Here is a 22,324-nt window from a genome sequence, read left to right on the forward strand (position 1 = left end):
AATGCCACCCACGCTTCCCTCTCTCCCTCAAATACAATGCCAATTCCTTGCTCATCCCATGTCAATGTCTCTTTATGTTTTGTTTGCGTTTCTCACTTGTACTGCGTCTTACCATAATTACTTGGCTTTAAAGACACTGACACAGAGATACTTTGACATCAGCATTTCAGCATCGAGTTTGGACTTAAAGTCTGCCTGAAATTCCCAAAGAGTATTTCAATTAGTGCGTTGTATCCAGTGCGTAGTAATTTCCATCTGGCTGTTACCCTCCAGAAACGTGTCTATTGTAATCCATTCGGGCTTAAACGTTGCGCCTTTGACTCTCTCTATCTCTCTCGACGCGCAGCTCTCAATTGAAATTTATTAAGCAAATTTACACAGATCCTTTTAATGGACGCAACTCGTGCGAGTTGTCATGCTCCTGCTATTATTCCATAACCTAGACAACTGCAGGGTATCCCAGCTCAATATATCTTCAAAGATATCTCCGAAAGCAAATGATTAACTTAATTAAAATGTTGTATATTACAAAAAGTATCCATAAAATAACATTCTGTACTTACCACTTTAATTAAACAGTATCTTCAAGTCGTGTTTTATCTCTTAAAACACATTCTCTTTTTTCTAACAACCTTCAATGCAGCATTCAACTTTTGCTTCCGGCCAGGGGGAATAATTAAAGGCTTTGGCAGCAGTTCCAACAATTAATTAGTGTATCGAAAGTTTTATTAATTAAAACTGGTTTTCTGCTGTCCAACAAACTTTCAGCTTTCAATAGTTGCAACAAAATGTGCAATCACAATACGCAACGGCTTCAGCAAGTTTCAGCTGCATTAAAAATAACAAGCCAAAAGAAAATTGTCAATTAACAAAATCCTCTTAATCAGCATAACGATAACTGATAAAAAAAAAAAAAAATTCTTAATGCCTTCATTATTATTGAATTTAATTGCGTAGCTATAATATTTTTAACTTATTTGCGGCTTTATACAGAAATATTGAAAAGATTGCTTTTAACATATCTTTTCATTGACAGTTAACCAAAGTTGTCATTAAAATAATACTCATTGAATTTAATATAACTGTTATGCAATACTTAATGCGCTTTTAATTAAATTTTCTCTGAATGTCAGAGTTGCGACGAAGAACGAAAAATGAATTTACTTGGCCTAATTAATAATTTATTTAAATTGATACAACTTGCAACAAAAAAACAAACAAACAAATAAATAGTTTGACAACAATTCAAACTATTTATAGCAAATAATTCAATTATATATTTGAAATAGAAATTACTAATTATTTGTTGTTACTAGAAATGTAAATGAATAACAAATTAATTTCAGTCACTATAAAATTCGTTTGATATTGACAACAATCGGTTGCCAATGGAGCCCATGATATATATGTATGTATATATTTGAAGCGGACTTAAAGCACTCTGTCAACCACAAATTAACATAAATTTTAACATTCAACTAACGAAATTGACTTATTGTCCGCAATTTGGCGGTGTGTTGCGGTGTGGCCACCATTGCATTTTGTTGTGGGGAGAATTGTGCATAAATTTCATGGTAGAAAAGCCACACAAATTAAATAGCCAACAATTGGCATTGCAACAAAGCATTTCAGTTATTTCGGCCGACAACAACGAGAAAAAAAAAAAGGTTAATAACGTAAAGCCAGACGCGGTCTAGGGCTCGGGTCGCTCGTTAAAAGCGACATGTGTCTGCATATCTCATTGCAGGACATGTGGGAAACATCCGTTTTACAAATGGCACACACAAAGAAGACATCAAAATACACGCAAGGAATCCGTTGCCAGCTGTTGGCTGCTTTCTGTTGCCTGGTTGCTGTTAGCTGTTAGCCGTTAACTGTTGACATGTCCCGTATAGGGCTATTGGGCACGTATCTTACGGTCTGTTGGCGCAACAGCATGTGGCAAGAAGGAAACTCAATCTTTCGGCTCCAGTCAGTCTGAAGTTGCGTTCAATTGTAATCCTTCAGATACATTTAGTTTAGCCATTGTGGGCCATACTTACATCGATCTAAAGACGATGCTAATTGAAATGATTTGGGTACGCACTGGGGCTGAAGTCGATGCTGTCGTCTGTGCGTTTGTTTGTGCATTGGAGCGACAACTGATGAGTTTCAGTTTCAGATTCAGTTTCAGCGAAATGCAATGGGAGAAAAAAAAACGAGACTGAGACCTTGACGCAAGCACTACAAATGAGCAGCAAATCCCATTAAATTTATTACAATCTCTGCAGCTCACAAATCTGGCTGTCTGACAGCGATGACAATATTTAAGGTGATTTTTTGCTGCTATTGTTCTACGCTTGTAATGCAAATTGTATATATCAAAACTACTTGCTGAGGTAAAAGGTAAAAGTTAAAGGTCCCATACGTCATATGACCTTTTCATTGGCAGGCACAACGCCGACGTCGTCGCGTCGTCGAAAGAGCCACAAATCAAGTGCAGGCAACAAAAAAAAAAAACGAAGCAAACTGCCACATAAATAGCTTACGCCCATGTCTACGTCGCACGCCCACATTTAAAACACTCATACTTAATGCATAAATCAATGCTAAACAAGCTCAAACGAAGCACAAAAAGCGAACGCCTCAAAGTATGCTACACTTTCTGCGCATTATGCAATATTTATCGAAGCGACAACAGCAACGGTAAATGAAAATTAAAACAACATGAAGCATGGAGCATTTGAAATGAGGCATAACTTTCGAAGTAAACAGGCAGACTCAAGACAATACTACAGTCACAATGCGCAAATGAAAGGAACATAACAAATAGTCAACATCAACAATTGGCATCAATTGAAAATACAAATGTTCTCACGCAATCCCCGGACTTGATTTATGCGCCAAGCAAGACGATTTCATGTTACTAGCAGCGCAGTCTCAGTCCTACAAAAGCCATACAGCATTTGCTCAAATTACTTGAAGCAATAAATAAACTATAATTGGGAAACCAATAAACAGTAGTTGTAATGAATTTTATTTACCATACGAAATCGTAAATCGTATCGTACCTATCGTAGATTTATAATGAAATTGATAATTAGAATAAGAAATAAGAATATCGATATTGATTCAATTGTCATTAAAATCAATATAAATAAACTTTCCTTTTTAAATGTCAAGACTTTAATTTACATTAAAAAGAGAGAAAACTTAAACCATATTAATAGAGAAAATATATAATTTAATATATTTCCAAAAATATCATTATTTAATTTGCTTACGAAATAGAAAACTTTTACAAGATTCGTAGTGTAATGCTCTCTTTTAAAATATTATCTACAGCTACTGCAATGCATACTTCATGTTTCCTCTTGGCAGTCTTTTAATTAAATCATTTGTGCGAGTCGAGATGTAATTCTGGATGAGCTCATTTCATGAGCCACCTGACGGTAATGCAATGATTTAATTGCAACTAGGGGCCACATGCCACGTGGCAGGTATCCAGATGCGGAAAGCTCCTTAGCTCTGCTCATCAGGCGTCGCCTTGTTAACCACACATGCTGAGCACACATACACACACACGCACACACACACTGACAGAACAATGCACAGTTCGTAAATTAGGCGGATAAGTAAGCGCAACGAAATGTGGCAAGTGCCACACAGAACCACCAAGATACGAGCATGCCAAGACAATTGAGGGCCACAGCCTGATGAATGGGCAACTACTGCACGTTGGCTATCGCAGTTGAAGAAGGAGAAGTAGCCAAGGACATTCGGTGTCTGTATTTTCCAGCAGCTTTTTCCCCCTGAAGGAAAGTGAATTGCACGCGGGAAATTGGAAAACTGTGCGTCGGCTATGTATATTTTTAGCGAATTTATTGCAACTTCTGGCACTTGTGGCATGCGCTAAATGAACATTCAACTCTGTATCTTCCTTTGTTACAACTGAGTGCATGTCGAGTGTCACGGGGGTTCTTTTACCAACTGCAATAAAAAGAAAAGATTGTTCTGAAAATAGAATTTTCAACAAAAGGTTTTGAAGTTCTAATTAATATAAATTAGAAATCTTACTCCAAAATCAATTAAATGAATTACTTTGACAATATTGTGCTTAAAATAGAATTTTCAAGTCTTTGGAGAAAAAGGGTTTCAAGCTCTTATTAATACAAATTAGAAATATTACCAAGAGATTAACCGCCCTCCTTGTAATTTGAGCTTTATCGTGGGAGTAGAACAAACAGCATGTTGCACACACACAATTTCCAGAGTTTACTTTTTATGGCTACAGTGCGTAAACTTTGACACTTCTCAGCCAGAGCGTTGGTGTTGCCATCGTCTTCGGTTAACTTCAGTCCAGCAACTTCAGTCAGCCGCAGTCAGTGCTTGGAATCCACAAAAAAAATTTACATAATTTTGTGTTAATTGAAAAAGTTTTTGTTGGCCAGAAATGTATATACGACGAGTATTGAGAACACCAAAGCATAAAAAAATCAAGCAGCAACATGAACTTCAAGCTGCTTAAAATACGACTGAAAACGCTGTGATTAATTCTGAAACTGAGCCACAAAACGTTTCATTAAATACCCTCTGTATAAGGCAGCTGTTAAGAGGTATATTAAAAAATCACGTATACGTTAAAATCAAGTATTCGACTTTATTGCTTTATTATTGTTAGAATATATTTAGAGCGTATCCTTAAGCCAGCAACTGTAATATTACTCGCAATTTCATGACCTTTAATTGAGTAAAGGGAAACTCTCTTTTCATTAAAAAAAAAAATGGAAATTTTATCAATATGCCCTGAAGATATTCCCTGTCGAGGTATCTCCAAGTCAATATCCTTTGTTACTTTGGCATTTGGCTTTAATCCAAAGGAGTCAAGCCGCCTCGTGTTCGTTTGCTTGGCACCAAAGGAAATGAGTGGAGGTTTTAGCCAAGTTGGCTGCACGTTTAAGTTATGTCGTAGAATTCAGCAATTATTTTAGCTGTGTGCGTGAGTTGCGTGTATTTGTTTGTATGTCTGTGAGTGTGTGTGTCCACGTGCTAGTGTTTATGCTAAGAGGGCTGATGGGGCGTGTTGAGTTTGTGGTTTTATGTTTCATGTGGTCTAGCAACAACAACACCAACAAGAACAACAACAAGTTTCAGCTACATAACAGAGCCGCAACAGTCACAGTAACGACAACAAGTTGCTTTCGCAGTCACATTTTGACGGCACATTTTATATAATTTGATGATTTCATTAAATAAATTGTCCTACCGGAAACCGGCATCTTCATCCGTCGTTGTGCTTGCGATGGTGCGTGCTTTGGCTCGGCTCGTGTTGCTACTTTGGGCATAGCTACTTTGGCCTAATGAAAACTGTTGCGAGAAATAATTAAAATTAGTGCAAACAACAGCTTGCGGTCAATACACGTACCAGCTACAGCTACGATAGCGACAGCTACAGTTACAGCTTAAGATTGGAGAGCGCTAGAGTTCCTCTTTTGCTGTGGTTTCGCTTTGGCAAACAAAAATAAATGACGATAAGAGCCACGATTCAGATTACCCACCTGTTGCCAGCGGTTGGCTTTAATCTGCTTTAATGCTTTCTATTGTCAAACGTGGCAAAGGCAAAACGTTGTCAGTTCCTTTATGAAAGTGAATATGTTACTCGCGACTGCTGACAGTACATTTAGACATATGTTATACGTTGTGCCTGGATGTGAGTTGTAGAGATGAACGCGTGTTGAATTCCCTTTGGCATGCCGGTGTCAGAACTTTCATCAAAGCGCTCGAGAAAGTTATAAATAATTTCGATATTGACTTGCATTTCAGTTCGCAAATCACAATACTTACTTTCTATACATATAAATAATATTACAATATATAGGATGAACAATAATATGCTTTGAATCCAACACGACTCACGACAAGCAACGCGATACGTGCAACACGTTCGCATTGAGGCGTTTAAGTGTGGGCGTGACTTGTGTGTGAGTGTGTGTGTTTGGCAGTGTTTACTTTTTGCCACATGTGTTGATGTTTTGTTGTCACTACCACATTGTTGCTCTTTGCCCTTTGGCTAAAGCGAAAGCCAAGGAACCTTCAGTCAGTGAGCTCGTTGAACGCCCATTTTCCGCCCACAGAGCCCCGAGCTGGAGCTGTGCGCGAAAATTTACTGCAAAGGCAAAGTTTTTAGCAAAATTACAGCAATAAACTTGGCTAGCAGTGTCAGCACAAGGCAAATTAGCAAAGAGTCTAGCACTAAGACATAGTACGAAAGAGAGATGGGGAAATGGGGGCAGAGAGTGACAGGGACTAGGTGTAATTAAACGTATTAGTTGGCGCATATTTTGCTCTCTGTTCCCATTCCTTCACTAGGGCACCATCAAATGCAAATCTTTGGGTCAGCCATTATCATTATCAGGGATATACGAGCATAAGTCAACGCCTATTCGGCCTGCACTCGGAAGTGAAGGATTCAACTGCCATTTAAGTCGTATTATATGGCTGAAAACAAATCTAAAAGACAGACAAAGACTAAGTTTTTATGAAGGGCGTAAGCTGCAATTTGTACTCGACTTTAAATTAAATAAGGTTAAATTTATTTGCTTAGATAAAAAAGATTATTTGAAATTTTGTCTTCAATTTCCTTGAACTTCTTCAAAATATTGTGCACCTAAAGTCCGAAGTTTAATGCTGGTTTCGGACGAAAATATAACATTTCTTTTACTTTACTCGCATTTCAAATTCTCGTTATCAGGGTCGCAGGTATTGCACTGTGGGGTAAATGTTCAAGAAATTTAATAAATGTTCAAGCATTGAAATATATGTTTTAAGTAAGGCAACATCTTTTGATGTATATGATGATGCTATATGAAAATCTTTCTTTATTTTAAATATTATGTTTTAAATTTAATGTTTATTTATTAATATTTCGATCTGAATAATAATAAATTGTGTCAATATATTTAAAATAAATTCACAATATAAATATAAAATTAAACAAAGAACAAAAAAAATACTACAAATATACTGAAAACAAAACTACAAAAATATACCGAAGGCTGTATTGGTATATAGATATTTGACTACATCTAAAATATACCATAGAGTAAAAAATATACCAAATTGTCTCCCAAATCAACTAAGACCCAATTGCAGTAGGACTTTTCTTAACGTACAAAAGTATTCCTTGAATAATGCCTGAGAAAGAAAATAAGTAATTGGTTTAAGGAGTTAAGTTCAATAAGTTAAGTAATTAATACCAAATTCTTGACCCCACAGTGCATTGTATTGCACACCAGCAGGATATGTAGATACTCAGTGCATTTATACATTTCAATGAGCCAAGGACAGCCAACATATAACGGGTCAATTCTTATGTTCGCACTCATATCGTTGACAATAAATTCTATTCATAACATTCCAAACACTTGGCACGTTCGGTTTGCAGTGCCACTTACCGCTTGCCCTTTACTTTTTTGCGTGTAATCAGATGACGACAACAAATATCTGGTCATCTTTATGACAAAGTAATAAAAAAGAATTCCAGCAAATAAAGTAAAATAACAGCAACAACAACAACACTCATTGCAATTCACTGTAAACGAGCGAACACAACATGAACAACACTTCCCCCCCATATCCACCACATTGTTCATTCCTCATCTCTGGTGAATCCTCTTTTTATGGTCTAGTATATCGACCCATGGACCAAGCTGTCACTTTGACTACGCACCCGCTCATAGAAATTGTGCCTGCAAAACTAGGAAAAACTCACACACAATCTCGTCGAAAGATTTTCACGCTATTAAGTCGAAATTTCATTTAGGCCTTCGCGTAGGTGTGAAATAAAAGCCACACTTAACCCCAACGAGTTGTTAACCAAATTCACGCCTACAGATAATGTTCAAGCCGCGACCTCCATTTCCCCCATTTCCCATTTTCCCTGTTCACAAAAATTGTCATAGAGCGTTGGAAAGCGTTTTGCTTGCCTGTTGAAACCCATACCAATCGAAAAATTGATGGCAAAGTGGTGCTCAAGGTTGTCGCATCTGAATTGGAAAGCCATAAACTGCGCAGCGGTCGGGTGTCAAATGTTGCGTATACGCAGCGTAATCAATTTGAATGTTTTTTTGGGTTTATCAGCTGCTCAACTGCCTGCCTGCTTGCCTGCTTTCCTGCTGTGCTGTACGCTGAGCGCCTGTTTGTTTTGAAGATACGCCACTCACAATTGGGAATTAGTTAGTCTAATGAAAACAAATTATGTGCTTCCAACCATTACCACAAATGAAAGTCAATTTAAATTTTTGGCTTTCAGGAAAAATGTGCGCATCGTTGAGCGCTGCTCATTGAAATGCACGTTAGCGCTGAAATGTTTTCCTAATTGTTTAGCGGGAAACGGAACAGAATAAAATGTCATGAAATAAACACGGCGACGAAACGTTCATTAGTTGCACTCAATTGTCACTGTATGTGTGTGTGTGTGAGGGACACTCGACAATTGCACAGTTTGTGCTACCCTCAAAAAAATTGTCTCCCTATCTCAATGCAAATTTGGGTGGCAAATTCAATTATACAAAAGAAGAAAAAAGTAAAATAAGCATAGAAAGCGCAACGGAAAATTGAATTAAACACATGGCGGCAAGTGATGAAATACGAGGACAGACAAAGTTCTCTATATCACATTTCTAATTTATTTTAAGCACAATAAATTGTGTGGAGATTCAACAAATTTAAGAAGTCGCAACTGTGAATAATTTAAAGAAAAAATGTCAAGTACCTCTTAAATAACTCGATTTCATTTTTGTATTACCTATAAGAAAAACATCTAATGAAAATTTAATACTGCATAAATTCTTGATGGTATGAAAATGAATTGCTAAAAGCGAGAATACTTATGAAATCTGCACACGTATCACAAATACATGCCCATCGGCATACACGTATATTTCAAATCGACTTTAAATCGCTTTAATATTGCAAATTTGAAATTTATTTGCCACGCAGACATGAACTTGGTTTGGTTTAAGACCTTCGAGAAAACTCTTGTTGCTGGTTTTTGGTTTGGTTGTTTATCCATCCATTTAGCAGCGCGAGCTGAAGCTGAATTCAAAAACCCTTTTTAGCTTAAGCAATTCAAGCCGCAAATCAAATAAATAAACTCGTCGCGTAAGAAGCTAACTCAAAAACCTTTTAGCCGAACAGACTTTAAAGCGAAATCGCGACAGTTAAATAAATATTACGCATACGCCATGTTATGGTGACAACAAAACATGAATACGTATTATGCGTATGTGTGATGCCAACGCAAGCGACGCCATGGCGATAAAAATCGAAAGATATGATACGAGACTATCAGCTGTCGAGTAACAAAAACAACATTTGCCACCAAAAAAAAAAAAAAGAAATGAACTTAAAATATTGATGGGGTTGGCGAGAGAGTGTGTGTGTGTGTGTGTGCTTTTAAGAGCTTCGTTTGCTTGGTCATTGTACTCGATCTCGTTGCTAGCCTGAACCGCACTAATATGCCGTTATTATCATTGATGAAAGGGCAGCCAGCCGAGTCAACTTTATGAGGGCCGCGTCCATTTTCGGCCTACATACAACACATATGCGAATAAATTTGTGACATGCGTTGTTTTTTTTTTTGTGTGTTTTTTGTACTGCAAGATGATGATGCCATTGTCACAGAATCAGCGTCTGTGTGTGTGTGTGTGTGATGGTGTGTTTTTTGTGTGTGCTGCATGCGAATCGGACATAAATATTTTCCAGGCAACGCGGCCCGAAAGTATGCAACGAAATTGTCCACACACATATGAAATTGCCCCCAACACTGTCATTAACTCGGCTAGCGAACCATCACAAATTGTAAGCTACACTCGTGGCGCCTAATCAAAAGCGAAAACCTCTCGTGAACTTCATCTTTGTCAAGAATGTATTAGCATTGCATAAATAAAAATACAATTATGTATATCTTGTGCTAGTTGTGCTATACTTTTTTTTTTGATGTGACCCCGAAACGGAAGCAAACTGACTGAAAAACAATCTTAAAGCACATACAACCATGCCACATGGCACATTTCCGTTTCCCTCTCCTCTCCGCACTCCCCTTAGAGTGCTTCTTTCGTTTCGCAAGCCATTTCAAATTGGCACACGTTTCCGTTCCATGGAAGCCATGCTTTAAAGCATATTTTTTAATCATGTATAAATAGTTGTGGGCGAAGCAGAGCTTGGCACAATTTAGCTTTAATCTTCAATTTATTCAGCCATTGCTCCTCGAATCAAAAAACATTTATGCAATTAATTAAATCAGTGGTTCAATTTCTGCAGGAAGTCTCCTCATTAATGGAAAGAATGTTTTAAGCAAAACTTCCGTTTTGCACTTTAAGTTCAACAAGTTTGAAGTTTACCGAGATTTCAAGTGATATCTTCAAGAAGAATTGTATTCTATGCCAAATGAATGTAAATTTATTTGTGCATGGCTCGTTTAATGGGGCGCACAACTTTTCTAAATTGTTTAAAAATGACAACGCTTTGCATACTTGTATTGGAAATTAACGCTTTTCGCAAAACCAGACGCAAACTTCATCAGCTTGGGGGCGGTTTATTTATTTATTTTTTTTTTGGGCGTTGTGTGTTGCTCTCTCTCTAAAATTCAATATGCCTTTTTTTATGGTCTATGATAAAATTGATGCCACTGCCCCTACTCCTGCTATAAGTGCGGTCGCTGAGCCTGAAGGACATTTGAACTTCGCTGGACAATGTTTTCGTATACTTTGGCTGAACTGGTTTCTGATGCTGATGCTGATGCGGCTGCTGTAAAGTCATGACCAGACATGAATTCATCATTATTTGTTCATCAATGTGCGGGCAGCTGGCGTGACGTCAACAGATGTGAATACAACGAAAAGGACAACGCAATTAGAAGCCAGAACGTAGAAACTAACAAACACCAGATGTTATTGGCACATGACATTCGATAGACACTGGCAGGCCACACACACACACACACATACACAAAGTGGTAACAAGTGTTGAAAACATTTTCAAGCATTTCAATCAAGTGCCATCGCTTACTTCTTTATAATCGAAATGCATTCTTAATTAAGGTGTATATAAAAATGGCTTTAATAAATTTTCGTACAAAACGCGGGAGGCAGCTTAAACTTTAACGCCAATCTCGCCGGGATTGAATATCTTGACATTGCGATCGTTGACCTTATAGAGCACCTCCTTGCGTGACTGCTCGCAGGCATAGCTGCCCTCGTCGAGCACTCGCTCGATGAGCAGCTTGCCATCGACCTCACGGAAGACGCCGCTCTTGAGACGCAGCACCTGGATGCGCACATTGCCCAATTTGGCCACATTGTCGTCTGTCAGCTGGTGGATGTCGCTGTTGCTTAGCTTCGTGATGACAGTCAGATTCTCGTGCTCTTTGGCCAGGGCAGCCAGAGACTGACAGAATTGTTGCACATGCAATTTGCTGGCACCCAAATTGAAAAGAATTGACAGATTGTCAATCAGTATGGTGTAACTGGTGCGATTGGCATAATTGTTGGCCAACTGCGTGCGTATGTCTTCGATGAGCTGTTCCGTAAGGGTCAATTCATCCGATGACCGCAGCCACTTGCAGTCGAGTCCTTGCTGGGCCATATCGCTCAACACATCAATGACATTTAGAGTTTTACCCAGAAAGATATTCGAATTGTATCCAAGGCGCATGCCAGCATTGAAGTAGTGCTGATAATGATGCTGCAAGCAGATGAGCAGTGTACCCGCATTGGAGATGCGTAGACGTTGTCCCAGAATGCAGCTGATCAGAAAGCTGCCGTCCACATTCGATTCCTCGCTGATGTGCACAAAGCCGGGCAACTTCTGCTCATTCAATCCGCAGGCAAGCAGCACTGAGGCGGCCATAATGTTGACAAATCGTGCAAAAAGGGCGCTGCAATGCAAACAACAAAGAAACAACTCAAGTGAATACGTTTAGTCAATTTATAAATGCCATAAAGTGTATACTCAATTAATTAGCAGCGCAATATTCGGCGCTGCTGACAGCCAACGGGTCGGCCGACGGGTCACGTGCAGCCACCAGCCAGCCTAAGTTCAGGACACTTCACTTGACCGGCGGCAACGACGTCAGACTATTGACTTTTTTTCTTATTTTATTTATTTACTTGCCCCGCTTCGGTAAGCTGGAATGGTAAACATTTTCATTTTGTCACTTCATCATGGCTGTCAGCCACACACTTGGCCAATAACCCAGCAATCAATGAAAGTGAAGCGTACTCAATATAAATTTATTATCAGAAAAACAATTCTTTAGAATAAAAAAAATTAAAAAACCCAAAAAAAAAAAATTTGAGAAGTGGCCCATGAGGGGATCGAACCCGCGACCTTCGCGTTATTAGCACGACGCTCTAACCAGCTGAGCTAATGGGCCGTTAAATTTGACGTCGCCAACTGACAATTTGTACCCTGCCTACACACAATATAAAAGCTCTTGATAAAGCTTTCAAACATTTGCCTTTATCCCGCTAGTGTAAATATTTATATTTGCAAAATATGTCTATGATTAGTAATTTATTTTAGTAGTTTTATGACGTCTAAGATACGACGTGTAAGTATCATTGAATTGTATCAATACAAACAAAAGAAAAATCACCATTTAAAATAATTTAAATTGAATTTTTCATCTCTCCTTTTGAATTGCAGAAGAAATTAATAAGTGGTGAGTATAGATATTGCAAATATAATTATAGAATTGCCAAGATAAGTTAATCTTGGAACAAATTGTGAAAAATTTTGCATTGATGCTGTTAAGCCTTGGTTGGATTCCCAGTACGTTTTAGCGGCAAAGCCTTTTTGAACTTAACCCAGTTGCTAATTTTAAAAATTAGTTTCAAATTTTAATATTTTAAAGAAAATGAAAAGGTAAACTAAATTTAACGCCATCTTCAAACGATCTGGCTACCGAGGAGATTGTCTAATGAATGATGATGAGTGTAGAAAAACTCAGTTCTTTATTTGCAAAGCAAAAAAAATATTAAAAAGCAAAATAAATGTGTAAGCAAAAATGTAAATAAAATCAAAAAATTGAAAGTCCAAAAAAATTAAGTTGCATCGGCCGGGAATCGAACCCGGGCCGCCCGCGTGGCAGGCGAGCATTCTACCACTGAACCACCGATGCTTGAATGCATAAGCCTTCAAGATTCGAACACACAAAACTAAAGTGTGAGACTCGCAACATTCACACTGATAGCCGAATTGATTATTCAAATTCTACTTCGGATGAAACAAATTGAATCTCTGTTTATTGCTTTTATATTAAGAATAGAACAGCTAATGAGAATAAATGTAGTCGACAAACATGTTGCTGCATTTCACATTATGCACGCAAATATTAAAATATTTTAATATCGCAATTTGCTTTTGGAATTATCTTCAATCTCTGCCTTAGCAACAAAATGCGCTAAGTGTAAATTCCCGCTCGGCAATCGAATTTAAAAAGTAAGTATTTGCAGTGCAAACTAATTGTGAATTAACAAAACCAACATTCTAATTAAACCTTGACTCTCAATGTGCATTGCACCCATATAAGAACATTGCAACAGTTCACATTACGAACATAATAATTAAAACTTATTGCGTCAATGGACATTAAATTGAAATGAACTCATTATATGTACATTCGTTCAACTGGCGCCTGATCGGTGGGTAATTTGCCCAGCACATGGCCAATCGAGGCCGGCCAAATTATGTGGTTAATTACATAAAGGGCATTTCAAATACATAATTTCAGCAATCTTAAGCAAGAAAGAAAAGTGTGAGCGACTATCTAATTCCCTGACAACAATTTAAAAAGTACGCGGTCCAGAGAAAATAAATAGTTAGAATACTCATTCAATTCCAAAGTATTATGAAATAGCAAAGGTCGGTCAAACACCATATGACACAATTCGATATTAGAACTTTCAACTCACATACACATACAGCATAGACCTGCTAGTGTGTAGTGTATAAGAAATTAGTGTGCAAAATTTGCTGAGTGTACGATTCTGGAGCGATTACAAAGCAGATAGTGTACAATAATTCCATAAACATTGTAGTTGTACAATGGAATCACAAATACACAAATACTCGTACACACATCAAGCAAACAAATCAACTGCGAGCGGACGAAGGTTAAAATGTAAAAAAAGCTCTCACCAATTTATGTTTGCTTATTCACGCGCTCCCGTTCGTTCACTCTCTTTCTCTCAAACGCTCTAACTCGCTGCTCGGCCGTTGCTCTCGCACTTGATGGATAGAACTGCTACGCTACCGGAGAGTGTCTGACAACTGACTAACTTAAGCCGATCCCATCACACTTCTGCGACATTTGCAAAGTGTGCTCGCCTTGACCGCGCTGTCACTTAAGCGGCGATAAAACATAAACCCCCCAAGCCAAACATTTCGCCGAGAGAGAGAAAGAGAGTCAGCCGTCTAACGATAGCCGAAGCTCACTGGCCGGCTGCTTCGTCCACTCAACAACTGACGATCAGTACGATTTGTGTGCTCAACCGACAACGTCGTGCTGCCAGCCTGCCTGACTTGTTCCAGCAGACAAGAGAGTAAGAAAACCCGGCAAAGAAGGCCCATTACCCCAGACCAGTTTTCGCTGTGGTAATGACGCGCTGAAGTTGTATTCCTCCCTTTCTCTCTCTCTCTCTCGCGCGCGTGTGTGAGTGTTTAACAACTGTGCGTGGTCTGCGCGTGAATCGGTGTTGCCAAAAATATAAAACAAAATTATTAAGCGGTAGCAAAATAACAACAAACGACGCCTGTGTTTCTTTTTCAAGGTAAAGTTTCCAACAGATGCCGGGAAAATTACAAAACCAATTGCAGCGTTATTTACATGCTGATTTACATACATGTGCACAGTGCAATATTCAATTAAACATTAAAGTGTTAAATGCATTTGATGAGACAAACATGACATTTCAAAATACTACCAGACTCAGTCTGATAATAAATTGCGAGAGAAATCATGGAAATATCACGCGATGTTTCGTGATCTACTGGTGCAAAATATGTCCGCTCCTCAGTCAGCTGTTCATATCAGGCTTTATGTCCACCTACATACATATGTGTGTGAGAGTGTGTGTGATTATATGGGCGCAATCATACATACATACTCTTTTTTGGGGGCGCGACTGCTTTAGCATTGAACTATACACATTCATAAATATGTATATATGTGGATCATGTGATGCTTGTTTTGATACGTTTTAATAAGAGGACTTTGAACAAGTCGATTAAATTTATGATCAGATAAAAAACAAGTCAAAATACAGTAAACATTGCAAGGTAAAATCATGACTAGCAACACTTTCTTTCACCAAATGATCGATGAACATTTTCGGAACCGTAAAGAAAAAAAGAAACATCTATTCATTCCAGCTACCCAGCATTCGTATACGTAATACTCTCAGATGTACACGCAATTGTTTCAAATATATATTTATATTATATATATGTACAAATGTTAACCTCTGTAGCGAAGGGCAGACACTGTCGACATGTAGTATATTTATATGAAAGAAGATTTAAAGAACAAAAAAGCCGGGTAGGAGCTAATTTTTGGCAAAACAAATACGATTCAAGTGATTTATAGGCTATTTGGGGCACGTGGCATGGTTCACACGTATCTCTACGGAAAATAAATAAATAATAAATAAAAAACAATGACAAAACAACATGCGTTCATGTCGTATGCTGCGATTTTCATTTGTATTACATACTATATGTGTGTGTTATCAATTCACGGGTGAACGCAACAAAATTAAAAGTCGATAGGCTGGAGCTGGAGCCAAAAACCAGCACAACCGGCTCATATTCATGACTAAACAAATAACTACGTACATACAAGCAAACATATAGAGGTTAGCAAACAGTTCACAGACGAATCGAATCGAACTTTTAGTATCTTTTTAGTGTATTTGTTTTCAATTTATTGCTGATACTCTTGTATCGAAGGTGCCAAAAATAAAATTTCCCCTCTATATATATTTAATTTAGGTCTGGATAAACAAGTGATTGGGGTGTGCCGGTTAATATTTAGATAATACTGAGCAAATTCTTAAGGTACAATATCCATTGCAAATTTACACTCACACAAACATGCCCACTTATTTGCATGTGTGCGTAAAAATGCAGGTGCGCAAATGGCTTATCACAATAAAGGCAATTCGGCAAATTCATGGCGAATAATAAACAGTGCCTTGCACAATGTCAAAGTCAAGTAAAAATAACAGAGAAAATATAAATAATGCATCTTTTTGCATAACGTGTGTTGCGTGTTAATTACAGACTTACACTTAATAAATAATAAGAAAAGCTGCGCTGAACTGTAGTTGGTTTTTTTAATTTTTACAAATAATTACTCATACACTAAACTCACCAAAACAATTCCTCATATACCACTAAAGTTTTGTATAATTTCTCTATACACTTAACACAATTTGAAAGCTTTATAAATTTTTGCCAAAACAACAATAATTGTACTCGAAAGTTTAGAGTGGCTGCATTTCCTCAAGCAGCTGATTGACAAGTGTTGCCACACACCTCGCCTAACCAAGAAGTTTTGTAGATGTGGCAACTTTAACGGCAACAATTTAAAATCAATTTATGAAAATGGCGGGAAATACTAAAATGGTTTTTGTTAGAGCCAAAATGAACCTATTTTATAACAAGACCTTTGGCTTGATTAAGATAAATTTGAGTTGTGTTATCGCAGAGTAAATGCCACTTTATAATATCCACGAGCATTTGAGATAAGACAAGAGATAAGAGAGACCCAAGACAACAGCTGATAGCCGCATCTACCGTCTGCCGCTAGGGGGGCGCCACAGTAGGCGCTTGGGGCCGTCTAAAAGTCGCCTTCCTCAGCTGATTTGTGTATATCCTTACGTTTTGTTAGTTCCTGCAGAATGGTGCGCGTAGAATGTCGATGACATAACACTTTAAACACCGTGTCCGCGTCAAAAACGAAAAATGATAACCCACCACAACATAAAGTTTTGATTATCGACTTTTCAAACAGTGCGTAATCAACGCATTAATTAAATTAAAACCCTGCGATAAATAAATATTAGTAATGTAAATGTTTTTCGAAAATTGTCTTTTGCAGCTAACTGAACAAAATGTCCGAGAAACAGGCACGTTGGTACTTCGGTGGCCTCGGCAGTGTGGGTGCGGCATGTGCTACACATCCCTTGGACCTGATCAAGGTCACGCTGCAGACGCAACAGGGCAACCTGTCGGTGGTGCGATTGATACCGCAAATCATCAAAGAGCAGGGAGTGCTGGCCTTTTTACAATGGCCTCTCCGCATCCATACTGCGTCAGATGACGTATTCCACTACGAGATTTGGTGTCTATGAAGTGGGTAAACAACACATAAACACCGACACATTTGCCGGCAAAATTGGCCTAGCTGGTCTATCGGGTCTAATTGGTGGCATTGTGGGAACACCTGCCGATATGGTCAACGTGCGTATGCAGAACGATGTCAAGTTGCCGCTAGAGAAGCGCAGAAAGTAAGTAACCCCAACTTCTAAAAAGCCTTTAAAGTCACCCTCCTAATGATGATGTCATTTCTTTGGAATACAGCTACAAGCATGGAATTGATGGCCTTATCAAGGTGTATCGCCATGAAGGCGTGCGTAATCTATTCTCCGGCGTAACCACAGCAACTGCCCGTGGCGTTTTCATGACCATTGGCCAAATAGCGTTCTACGATCAGATCAAATCGTATCTGCTGACTACGCCCCACTTCCAGGACAACCTGGTAACGCATTTTACTGCCTCGCTCATGGCCGGCGCTATTGCCACGACATTGACGCAACCAATGGATGTGCTAAAGACACGCATGATGAACGCCAAACCGGGCGAGTACAATGGCCTGTGGGATGTCATTCGGCACACTGCCAAGCTGGGTCCACTTGGTTTCTTTAAGGGCTATGTGCCGGCATTTGTGCGTTTGGGACCGCAAACGATCTTAACGTTTGTGTTCCTCGAGCAACTGCGTCTGAACTTTGGCTATGAAAAGACTAAGAAATCCAGTCCGTAATCCTAAACATTCCATCTGAGCAGAGGGTGTTGAACTAAATGCTAGATGTTTTAGTTGTAATTAAATAATTGATTAATGCTAATAACTCGTAATAACGGAAATGCTTTTATTGTTGGAAATATATATGTTGTACATTCTTACATACTTGTGTATGCGAATTATAAAATGAAATCTAAAGTTGTTTTATTTAAAAATGTGCATCAGTATGCCTTATCTATCATATTTTGCGTTCAAAACAAGCGGTCAAAATAAATATGGCCAAGTTTACACACCACGGTCAATGTCAATGCCAACCAAAAAGCCGCAATTCGGACTCTGCCACTTGATGCGGCATACTCGTGAAAATACATTTGCAAATACAATTTGGGACAATGAACTCTTCTTAACACTCTTAACAAGTAATGTTAGTTTTACTTACTTGGTTGTAGTTTTGAAAATTTGCCTTAATTTACACAAAACAATAAAACTCACACACGTATTTCGTTAATTTGCAATATCAAAACAGATGTTCGCTTTGGCGCTGCCACCCCATCAGAAAAAATCTACCTAAAATGTGGCAAGTATTGTAAGCAAACAGTGTGCTACAACGTCAGATTTAAATACTGAGTGTGCGCGTAAATTTGAAATTTAATTTGAAGTCGCAATGTTTTTGAAAATGTTGTTAAATACATTTTAAAGTGGTTTTGGTTCCCACAAAATGTTTATTAAATTTTCTTACATTTTTATTAAAACTATGTAAACGATAAGCTTATCTTTGTGACGAGGATAAGCTCTAAATAGTCGACAATGGCCACAGAAAAATATTCACGCTGGTATTTTGGAGGTCTAGCATCTACGATGGCCGCTAGCTTAACGCATCCCTTGGATACGCTTAAAGTCAACTTGCAAACACAACAGGCGAAAATGTCAATTTTAGAACTTGTTTTAATCATCTTTAGACAGCGTGGATTGTTGGGATTTTACAGAGGTATTTCGGCCTCAGTAATGCGACAATTGACGTATTCTATGTCGCGCTTTGGCGCCTACGAGATTGGTAAGGACTATGTGAACACCGAAACATTTGCCGGCAAGGTTGGACTGGCTGGAGTATGTGGCGTGCTTGGTGGTGTTATTGGCGCACCCGCAGATATGATTAACGTGCGTATGCAGCATGATGTTAAATTGCCGCCAGAAAAGCGCAGAAAGTAAGTAAACATATGCAAAATATAAGCTGATAAATCCGATGGTGATGTATAGTACTTACCTAGCTACAAGCACGCATTTGATGGCTTGACAAAGGCGTATCGTCAGGAAGGTGTTCGTAGGCTCTTCACAGGCGCAACTATAGCTGCTTTTAGAGGTGGTCTCATAACCATTGGTCAGTTGGCATTTTATGATCAGATCAAGTCGCTTATGTTGAGCTCTTCGTACTTTAATGACAACTCAGTAACGCATTTTACTGCCTCGCTGCTCGCTGGCATTACGGCAACAACATTAACACAGCCCGTAGATGTGCTGAAAACGCGTATAATGAATGCCAAGCCCGGAGACTTCACAGGCTTGATCGACATTATACGATATACAGCTGAGCTGGGCCCGAAAGGCTTCTTTAGAGGCTATGTGCCGGCCCTTGTTCGAATTGTACCGCTCACGATTCTAACATTCATGTTCTTGGAGCAGCTGCGTCTGCATTTTGGCTACGAAAAGATCAAGCCAATTGTTTACAAATACTGATAAAATTTGGTTTTAAAGAAGAATTCCTTTAAGAAAAGACTTTTAGATATCCTAACTAAATCGCAAGAGTCTGATCAGATCTATATCAAAATTCTGTACAGCGAAATTTGGTGTTACGAGTACACAACAATTTCCGTTTAAATATATCTTAACGGAATCGCACCAACATTTTGTAATCTCAGGTGTAAATCAAAATTCCATTGAAAATGCAAAACAAAATTAAAAGCTTGTAGCTCGTGTAAAAAGTGCTGTTCAAAAAAAATGTATTCCTCTAGATTAATACTACAATAAACAATTGTACCAAAAGTGAATGCATTTTATCTAACACGGGAAATATCTGAAGCGCATCATGTTCCACTTCCGCTAGCATGTTGTGTGATTGCATCCGCTTACGTGGCGTATGCGCAATGTACACATGCAATAATTTGCAGCTAATAAAAGGGCAGAGCAGGCAGCCACATCATCCCAATTGTCATCACAATGGCCTGTGCTCTTTATTGTCTCGCACTGCTGCTCTTGACTGTCATCCTTGTGGCAGCTGAGGAGGATGCCAAGATAACTTTACTCAAGTTCGAAAAGGTCATGGAGGACGATGTGGACTTCGAAAGTCATGTGGAAATGATCAAACAGGATGACGGCACTGCGATTATCAATGGCGAGTTCAAGCAGCACGTCAGTCTGGACAACGATTGGAAGGTAATCCAGAGAGTATTTAAACTAGTAACTTAATTAATCGCATTACATTAATAGATAAACATCACACTTTATCATGCCCACAAACCCGACGAAGAGTACAAGAAATCTCCGGAAAGGCTGCACACAGGCGTGTGCGAATTTATGTCCACCTACTACAAGAGGTTCTTCTACGAGAAACTAAAGAACTACTCGAATGCCCCGCATCCGGATACCTGCCCCTTGCCCCCCGAGCATTATCACCTCAAGGACTATCCCTATGAGACGCCCAAGATCAAGAAGATGATGCGCAATGGCTACTATCGCATGTTTGGACGCCTGCAGAAGGAAGATCATGTGAAGATCGAGTACTTGGTCGAGTTCCTTGTGGAATAGACGGCATATATTGCTCAGTTCTGTTTTCCTGCTAATAACGTTTATTGTGCTCGCAACCAATAAATTGAAGACCTATGCGTAGGTTTTCATTTGCTTCAACACCTCATCATAGACGTATTTCTTGGCCTCGGTGCCCCAAATGAAGTCCAAATGAGCCCATTTCTCGAAGGGCACCAAATAATCCAGTTTCATGTTGGGCAACTCATCGCGCAGCTTACGCACATCACCCACATCGCACATCCAATCGTTGGCACCATAGTAAAGCAAAACAGGAGCCTTGGCATTGGCCAGCTTATAGTTGGGAGGCGTCAAGCTGCCGTATTCATAGGGATTGCGAATGGCCGAGTAGTCGAATTTGCGGAATTTGCCAGAGTTGTGCTCCTGGCAGAAATGCAGATTCTGATTAACCGAAGCGCCAGCGGGAGAAGTGGCCTTAATGTGCTCCAAAAGTTCCTAAAATACAATCGAGTTTAGCTAGAGAATGAGTTGGAAATTGTTTAGACTTACATAATCCAACTGTTCGGAATCGTAGCCACCAATCAAGAAGACCTCGTTGGCGCACATCTCAGCGTAAGGGGAAGTAGCCTGACACATGGCAATGCCCATGTCCTGTTTGAACTTATTGCTGGGCATAAACTCCATTGAGCCAACCAACTCAACCATGGCATTGGGTTGACCCAGAATGGGAGCAAAGGCGCGTGTCAGCGGACTCTTCATGTTGCCCATGTAGGCAGCAGGTCCCAGCAAATGGGCGGACTTGATCTTGTCGTTGTAGGCAGGCTTCTCGGACATCATGACCAGGTAGACAGTGGTGCCTTGGGAGTGACCCACATACTGCACCTGCTTCTCGCCCGTCACCTTCAGCACATAGTCAATCATAGCGGGAACATCGTAGATGCCAATCTCATGCCAGCTGAAGTTCCAGAAGATCTGCCACAAAGTGGGCCAATACCTATGAGACTTGGAGTAAGTGTTGCCACGAGCATTGCCCATCCACACATCGTAGCCAGCGTCGGAGAGGATGTAAGCCAACGACTTCTCGGGACCCATGAGCACCCAATCGGAACTAGAGCTGAGCATGCCGTGCATGAGGAAGGCAACGGGACGATTGGCGGTGTTGCCGGTTTTGGGGGAATAGGGAATGCGATGCATGGTTAGATAGTAGTTGTCGCTGGTCTCCACCGTGTGTCGTTCCATGGGATAGCCATCGTCCTCAATGCGTTCACCCTATCAGAGAGGTAAATGTTGTAATGGATTCTTTCTCAAAGTGTCCTCTTCACTTACGCAATCGGAGATGGGTCTGGCGGCCAAGGCAACGCCGAGGACGCTTAGCATTAAGATGAGTCGCTTCATTGCAAAAGTTTTTGACGTGTGCCACCACCTGGCATTGCCTTATATACTAGCAGGGATGTCTTATCACCGAGATAGTGCCTTTTACTATCTGTAGATACTACGCGA

At 39.4% G+C, this 22,324-nt stretch overlaps 5 protein-coding genes and 2 non-coding genes across 10 annotated transcripts; 3 read left to right on the forward strand and 4 right to left on the reverse strand.

Annotated features, from left to right (window-relative positions):
• Positions 1-11,069: 11,069 nt before the first annotated feature.
• LOC132784863 (uncharacterized) lies at positions 11,070-18,626 on the reverse strand. Of its 3 annotated transcripts, none has more exons than XM_060790742.1 (2): positions 18,504-18,626; positions 11,070-11,917 (listed from the first exon to the last, which is right to left on the reverse strand). In XM_060790742.1, exon 2 carries the CDS (start codon positions 11,887-11,889, stop codon positions 11,134-11,136), a length of 756 nt encoding a protein of 251 aa, XP_060646725.1. In that variant the 5' UTR covers positions 11,890-11,917; positions 18,504-18,626; the 3' UTR covers positions 11,070-11,133. The 3 variants fall into 3 exon arrangements, with proteins under 3 accessions (XP_060646725.1, XP_060646723.1, XP_060646726.1); XM_060790740.1 differs by lacking the exon at positions 18,504-18,626 and adding an exon at positions 16,415-16,531; XM_060790743.1 differs by lacking the exon at positions 18,504-18,626 and adding an exon at positions 14,182-14,318.
• Positions 12,342-12,415, reverse strand: Trnai-aau (transfer RNA isoleucine (anticodon AAU)). Its single transcript has one exon. It is a non-coding gene; the product is annotated as a tRNA-Ile (tRNA).
• On the reverse strand, positions 13,092-13,162 carry Trnag-gcc (transfer RNA glycine (anticodon GCC)). The gene has a single exon. It is a non-coding gene; the product is annotated as a tRNA-Gly (tRNA).
• LOC132784862 (mitochondrial dicarboxylate carrier-like) lies at positions 14,516-18,257 on the forward strand. Its single transcript, XM_060790739.1, is given in 4 exon segments — positions 14,516-14,813; positions 17,144-17,324; positions 17,326-17,552; positions 17,626-18,257. Coding segments are annotated over 3 exon segments (855 nt in total). The 5' UTR covers positions 14,516-14,813; positions 17,144-17,156; the 3' UTR covers positions 18,086-18,257.
• A 77-nt stretch (positions 18,627-18,703) lies between the features above and the next one.
• On the forward strand, positions 18,704-20,054 carry LOC132784861 (mitochondrial dicarboxylate carrier-like). 2 transcript variants are annotated; one of them, XM_060790738.1, is made up of 2 exons: positions 18,704-19,269; positions 19,322-19,464. In XM_060790738.1, the coding sequence occupies exons 1-2, from the start codon at positions 18,872-18,874 to the stop codon at positions 19,356-19,358; spliced, it is 435 nt and encodes a 144-aa protein (XP_060646721.1). In that variant the 5' UTR covers positions 18,704-18,871; the 3' UTR covers positions 19,359-19,464. The 2 variants fall into 2 exon arrangements, with proteins under 2 accessions (XP_060646721.1, XP_060646720.1); XM_060790737.1 differs by having other exon boundaries at positions 18,708-19,269; positions 19,333-20,054.
• An 88-nt stretch (positions 20,055-20,142) lies between these two features.
• On the forward strand, positions 20,143-20,967 carry LOC132784864 (uncharacterized). Its single transcript, XM_060790744.1, has 2 exons — positions 20,143-20,494; positions 20,549-20,967. The coding sequence occupies exons 1-2, from the start codon at positions 20,279-20,281 to the stop codon at positions 20,864-20,866; spliced, it is 534 nt and encodes a 177-aa protein (XP_060646727.1). The 5' UTR covers positions 20,143-20,278; the 3' UTR covers positions 20,867-20,967.
• On the reverse strand, positions 20,939-22,253 carry LOC132784859 (lipase 3). The gene is made up of 3 exons (XM_060790736.1): positions 22,151-22,253; positions 21,374-22,093; positions 20,939-21,319 (listed from the first exon to the last, which is right to left on the reverse strand). The coding sequence occupies exons 1-3, from the start codon at positions 22,217-22,219 to the stop codon at positions 20,939-20,941; spliced, it is 1,170 nt and encodes a 389-aa protein (XP_060646719.1). The 5' UTR covers positions 22,220-22,253.
• Positions 22,254-22,324: the final 71 nt, after the last annotated feature.

Source organism: Drosophila nasuta, chromosome 2R, assembly GCF_023558535.2.
Source record: "Drosophila nasuta strain 15112-1781.00 chromosome 2R, ASM2355853v1, whole genome shotgun sequence".
Taxonomy (NCBI): domain Eukaryota; kingdom Metazoa; phylum Arthropoda; class Insecta; order Diptera; family Drosophilidae; genus Drosophila; species Drosophila nasuta.